At 42.4% G+C, this 6,983-nt stretch overlaps 1 protein-coding gene across 1 annotated transcript; it reads right to left on the bottom strand.

Moving 5' to 3' along the window:
• Positions 1-40: 40 nt before the first annotated feature.
• LOC149978110 (tRNA-dihydrouridine(20a/20b) synthase [NAD(P)+]-like) lies at positions 41-2,295 on the bottom strand. The gene is made up of 5 exons (XM_090200398.1): positions 1,938-2,295; positions 1,702-1,823; positions 1,314-1,554; positions 947-1,173; positions 41-387 (listed from the first exon to the last, which is right to left on the bottom strand). The coding sequence occupies exons 1-5, from the start codon at positions 2,021-2,023 to the stop codon at positions 113-115; spliced, it is 951 nt and encodes a 316-aa protein (XP_090056524.1). The 5' UTR covers positions 2,024-2,295; the 3' UTR covers positions 41-112.
• Between the last annotated feature and the right edge of the window lie 4,688 nt (positions 2,296-6,983).

Here is a 6,983-nt window from a genome sequence, read left to right as displayed (position 1 = left end):
CTGCACTCCTCTATCAGAATGAGATTTAAAAAAAGGTAATATAGTAAATAAAAGCTTTTATTCCATTGGAAATATGATTAATAACATACAATAAATTATACCCAGCCAGTGTTCATGATAGGCCTACTGTCTGTGTGTCTGGGGATCCATATGTGTTGTGGAGGTAGTCTATGACTGCGGCGGTGCTTTGCAGGGAGTTGAACACCTTCCTCTCGGGCTGGGAGCTGACCCTCTCCAGCATGTAAATGAGGTGCTGGTGGAAGCAGGTGAAGGGGGTCCCCTGGTTCGTGGCGAGGTCCACCCAGTCCCACACACACTCAAGAGGGGTCTCGTTGTAGCCAGCGAACATGGCCGGGTTGGACAACAGCCCCCGGGCTGCCATCACACCTACAGGACAGGGCACGTGGGGTGGGAAGTGTCTTGAGTGAGCCATTTAACAATAAAGATCCTGTATTGATATATTCCATCTTTCTCAAATTATTTCTGTGAATGGAACCTCTAGCTACCCATTTATGTACTTACAATGAATATATGTTAAGATGGCACAATAAACAGAAAATGATTTCCCTGGAGGGAATGAGAGGTTACAGAATAAATGCAAATGAAAAGCAGATAAAGTGTTTATGATAACGAGTAAACAGTGGACTATGCAGTTCTTTGAAAATAAACCATGATAGTGGCTCCCCCCCAGAAACCCCCCATGTTGTAGGTTTATTTTCATTGTGGATCACTTTGGCCTATATAAGGGAATTTAATATGAAGCTATTTCAAGAGTGTATTTTCCATTGAAATAACTACACATGTGTAGTTACTAAGGATCTGTCTCATGAGTACAGAGTGCACTATTTTTGACCAGAGTCCCGTGTGACTGCGGAGTCTCTGGTCACAAGTAGTGCACAATATTGGGAATAAAGAATCAATTGCGATTTGCACAAATTGAACTGACCATCAACTCCAGTGAGCTGGTGAGTGGTCTCCACATCTCGGAGGGTCTTTATGTCTCCGTTGGCGACGACAGGGACTGACAGGCTGTCCTTGATGGTCTTGATGGCGTCAAAGTGGACCGGCTGGTGGCGCTCTTCTGCGGTTCGACCATGGACCGTTATCCAGGACACCCCTGCCGCCTCTGCCTTCTGACACAGGTCCACCGTACGTCGCAGGTCCTTGTGAATTCTGAGAAAAGAGAGAGGAAACAACAACTACAAAAGGAACTTCATGACACTTAGGTTATTTGCTAAATAAAGCTTTAACAAGCTCTTTTGTCATTGAAGTAAAAGTGAAACAATTATATTTGTTGATATGATCACTCGTACCGTATTTTGATGGAGGCTGTGTAGTTAGGATTGTCAACTTGGTTCCTGACATGTCGAACCATGTCTTTGACCAGCTCAGGTTTGTTGATAAGGCATGCCCCGTAGCCATCTGACATGGCCCATCGCTGGGGACAGCCACAGTTGAGGTCCACTCCATCAGAGAAGGGTGCGACCACACAGGCTGCATCAGCCAGGGTCTGGGCATCACTAGCAGCAAACTGCACGATCAGAGGACGGTCAGCTGATGGGAGAGACAGAGAGCATTAAAGTTGGATTTAATTGACACCAAATTGACAGTCTCCACACATCAATGACAACAGACACCAAATCCCTATAGTTTGAGAGGCATCTAATATTTCCTTGAAGAAAAAAAGTGATCTCATATTACCTTCATTAGTTGTAAATTCACTGTCTCTGGCTTTGACAGAACGCATAAAGTCAGGAGCAACTATCATTGGAGTGAAGCAAATGTCACAGTCGAATTTCCTCACCAGTGACCTGAATGCCAACCTGGAAAAGTTGAAAATAAACGATGAGTTATAGCTATTGCTCAACCTATTTCAGCTATCTGCACAAAACCGCTGAACAAGTCATTGAAAATGTACGAATATCAGATAATCTTACTTTGAATACCGGACCATAGGAGCACAGATTTTCAGAACTTTCCCTTCCTCAAACATGTCCATCATGTTGGTGGTCGTCATTTTCATAGACCGTACAGTACGTTTTAATCACTAAAGTGAGCTAGTCAGTTAGCTAGCTAGCCAGCTAGCTAGATTGGCATGGCAATGCTTTTCTTTCCACAGTCGAAACTGTTTGTTGCATGCAGTTTATGACCTATTCTAACGTTGGTGTGACTAGATAACGTTCATATTTAATGTAATTAAGCTAGCTAGTTAGCTAAAGATGACAAACACCCGAATGCAAACAATAACACGCGGTATGTTAGTGGGCGTGTCCTCCGAACAACCTTTCATGTTTTACCTTTGAACCTAAAAAGAATTTAAATATTTTTTATTTTTGGATTTATTTGATAAGTAACGTTATAACAATGCACGTTGATACAAATACAGATAATTTGATATTTTATTAAGAATAATAAAATGTTTGGTTTGGTTCATTTCATGTCGCTGAAATTCTACGTCATCGTGTGATGAAGTGGCGAACATGGAGGGTAGTAGAGAAGCATCAACGAATTCACTGCTAAATGATGGTAAAATGCTATATTTTAACATTCATTTTAAGTACTTTTCTGTCAGTCAGCTTTACTTCACGTAGGTGTATGTTTTGTTTTATTTAACTAGGTGTATCAGCCACGTAGTCGTTTAGGAATGAGAGCTACCGAGTTGACTGTGCAGTCAAATCATTGACAATTTACAGCAAGGCAGAGTCAGATGGATTACCAGGACGTGTACTACGAGCATGTGCTGACCAACTGGCAAGTGTCTTCACTGACATTTTCAACCTCTCCCTGTCTGAGTCTGTAATTCCAACATGTTTCAAGCAGACCACCATAGTCCCTGAAAGATTATTGGAATCTGTGTGGGTAGCTGGACAGGTAGGATGACTGGCAAAAGTGAAGGTGAACAGATGGTCAGGTGACAGAGGAATGGATGAGACTGAGGCAGGAATTCCTTTAACCACAAAGTGGTATATGTACTGGTTAGTTTGTCTGTGCTGTATAACAAAAGAAACAGAATAACATGTACCCAATAAAAATTCAAATCAGAAAGTCAAATGATAACAATCATTGTCATTATTAACAGAATAATTCAGCAATAAGGTTCCATAGGAATTCAATATGAAGCAGAATGGAGTCCTTTATGATCATAACCATGTTAATCCAGAGAAGGATTAATGCAAATGCATTGTTAATTTATACAATCTATAATCTCCATAAATTTGATATAAGAATTTATCATGTCAGTAAATCATTAAGTTTCATATTTCATCCTTCTAGGTTAGTCTTCATATGTACATGTCATTTCATTACATTTTAACTATATATCAATGTCTGTAGGGCTGTGATCATTGGGCATATACATAACACAACCGGTTTGAAGCGTGCGCTCCAAGCCTCGCTCCGCAGTAATAACTATAAACAATAACTGATGGCCCGCTCTCCCGATTGCAGCATAGTTCAGATGAAAGGTAACAGATTCGATGGAGTTACGTTGATTCATGGACGCACAGAATGTCTGGATTAGACGGAGTTGAGGAAGAGAAAGCAGCGAGGTTGGGCAGTGGCGATGTCCTCCTTTTACTGATTTGAGATCTGTCGGACATTTCCACCTGACCTAATTAAAGCGCCCCTGGCCCGGCTGAGCAAGTGGCCATGAATTAAAGGACAATTCCACCATCTCCATGGGCCTTTCTACAGTCCCTGTGCCCAAGAACACTAAGGTAACCTGCCTAAATGACTACTGACCCGTAGCACTCATGTCTGTAGTCATGAAATGCTTTGAAAGGCTGGTCATGGCTCACATCAACACCATTAACCCAGAAACCCAAGACCCACTCTAATTTGCATACCTCACCAACAGATCCACAGATGATGCAATCTCTTGCACTCCACACTGCCCTTTTAAAACATTTATTTAAATTTGTTCACCTTTATTTAACTTGGTAAGCTAGTTGAGAACAAGTTCTCATTTAACTGCGACCTGGCCAAGATAAAGCAGAGCAGTGAGACAGAAACAACAACACAGAGTTGCACATGGAATAAACATACCTGGACAAAAGGAACACCTATGTGAGAATGCTATTCATTGACTACAGCTCAGCTTTCAACACCATAGTGATCACTAAGCTAAGGACCCTGGGACTAAACACCTCCCTCTGCAACTGAATCCTGGACTTGCTGACGGGCTGCCCCCAGGTGGTAAGGGTAGGCAACAACACATCCGCCACGCTGATCCTCAACACGGGGGCCCCGCAGGAATGCGTGCTCAGGCCCTTCCTGTACTCCCTGTTCATTCATAACTCCAACACCGTCATTAAGTTTGCTGATGACACAAAGATGAGACAGCCTATAGGGAGGAGGTCAGAGACCTGACCGTGTGGTGCAAGGACAACAACCTCTCCCTCAACGTGATTTAAGATAAAGAAGATGTTCGTGGACTACAGGAAAAATAGGACCGAGCACACTCCCATTCTCATCGATAGGGCTGTAGTGGAGCAGGTTGAGAGCTTCAAGGTCCTTGGCGTCCACATCACCAACAAACTAACATGGTCCAAGCATACGAAGACAGTCATGAAGAGGGCACGAGAAAGCCTATTCCTCCTCAGGAAACTGAAAAGATTTGGCATGGGTCCTCAATCCTCAAAAGGTTTTACAGCTGCACCATCGAGAGCATCACTGCCTGGTACGGCAAAGTTCGACCTCTGACCGCAAGGCACTACAGATGGTAGTGCGAGCAGCACCGTACATCACCGGGGCCAAGCTTCCTGCCTACCAGGACATATATACCAGGCGGTGTCAGAGGAAGGCCCTAGAAATTGTCAAAGACTCCAGCCACCGTAGTCATAGACTGTTCTCTCTGCTACCGCACAGCAAGTGGTACCGGAGCACCAAGTCTACTTCCAAGAAGCTTCTAAACAACTTTTATCCCCAAGACATAAGACTCCTGAACAGCTAATCAAATGGCTACCCAGACTATTTGCATTGGCAACACAGACTATTTGCAATTCCCCCCCACCCTCTTTTACACTGCTGCTACTCTTTATTATCTTTGCATAGTCACTTTAATAACTCTACCTACATGTACATGTTACTCAATTACCTTGACACCGGTGCCCCCGCACATTGGCACATTGACTCTCTACCGGTACCCCCTGTATATAGCCCCACTATTGTTATTTACTGCTGCTCTTTAATGATTTGTTATTCTTATCGCTTACTTTTTTTGGGGGGGGGTATTTTCTTTAAACTGCATTGTTGCTTAAGGGCTTGTAAGTAAGCATTTCACTGTAAGGTCTACTACACCTGTTGTGTTCGGCGCATGTGACAATTACAATTTGATTTGATTATATACAGTATATTTTTTTACATAAATGCACTGTAATTGAAGTTTAAAACATCAATGTTTTCTCTCTGCTTCGTGGCAAAATGTGTAGAATTGATGTATATTAGCTTTAAAGCACTAACAACAAAAAATCTCTGTGCCCCATGACGAAATGTGTAGAATTGCTGGAAATTAGCCAAGAGAGCCCTTTTTAAATGTTATTTTCGCACTGCAGAAAATACTATTTATTTATTTGTGTAATGATAATGAGGTTGTCCCTGATGAATTTGCTATCACAAAAGGGGTCCCCAGACCCAAAAAGTTTAAGAACTTCTCTGTTGGAATATATGCTGTCATTGTAGTGCTGTAGACATTCCATAGGGGGCGCTGCTGTCACACAATTGGATATAAGCATCAGTGCGTCTCTCAGTATTGAAAAAACATCTTACCCTGTATCAGTGGTTAGGTGCGTTATCTACCTACTCCAAGCCTATAAGACCGGTACACATCATCACAGGGAATGATCAAGGCAAAATATAACTTTTTAAACATTTTTTATTTCACCTTTATTTAACTAGGCAAGTCAGTTAAAAACAAATTCTTATTTACAATGACATCCTAACTCAGACGACGCTGGGCCAATTGTGTGCCGCTCTACGGGACTCCCAATCACGGCCGGTTGTGATACAGCCTGGAATCGAACCAGGGTCTGCAGTGACTCCTCTAGCACTGAGATGCGGTGCCTTAGAGTGCTGCGCCACTTGTGTTCAGAGACCCTCAATAAATCAGACCTCTAGTAACAGCACTCAACCTATTTGTTTTCTCTCGTAGGAGAAGGACAAAGATCGTTGACCCCTACAATAAGATTGTAGCTAGGACTGCCCAGCTCGCCAGATTGCAGGTATCCATCCATCTCCTTGTGATTTGAGAGGCATAATACTATCTGTTGTGTTGATGGTGTTGTTGTATTATTATATGGTCTGGGACTGAGGCTCAATAGCAGGGGGAAGATTGCCTCTCTAGTGTTCATTATTATCAGCACTCTGACAGCATCTCTACTTCTGCACTGGACTTGATTTCCATGTTTATTGGAAAGACATCTGAGGTAGAGAAATGGACCCACAGCATTTTCTTGGGTTTTTATTGTCTCTCTGCCCATTTTCAAGATGGGTACTTCAAGTTAGGTGCTGTACATATTGTCAAGGTCGCCTAATGTCTCCTGGACAGTTTCCAGGATCCTCCTGTTTTAAATTGTAAAGATGACAATAACCCAGAGTCATATAGAGGTCTATATACCTGTATATGGCTCTAGGATGTCCTCTTCTGCCCTGTCAATACAATGTAACTATAGAAGGTGTCGGTGTCTCATGCCGTACTGATATGAGTGCTCTGTACTCAATGGTTTACAACAAAGATACTGTGTGTTTTTATTGACCGTTAAACAACAAATATTATATGACCCCTTTTACTCTTGTTGCACATGCCTGCCATTATGGAATTACTCCCCACCACTTTGGAGAAAGGCATATTTATAAAGGTGATTTATGGAACTGTGTAACGATCGTCTGTGGAAGAAGGTGTGGACCAAAGCGCAGCACGTGTTCATGTTTTTTTTGTTGACTGAACACGAAAACACAAAACAACAACGTGAATAAACGAAACAGTC

The sequence above is a fragment of the Oncorhynchus mykiss genome, chromosome 15 (genome assembly GCF_057628025.1).
Source record: "Oncorhynchus mykiss isolate SJ-2025 chromosome 15, ASM5762802v1, whole genome shotgun sequence".
NCBI lineage: Eukaryota > Metazoa > Chordata > Actinopteri > Salmoniformes > Salmonidae > Oncorhynchus > Oncorhynchus mykiss.
Note: the sequence above shows the minus strand (reverse complement) of the source record. Positions and strands in the feature narration are given on the sequence as shown.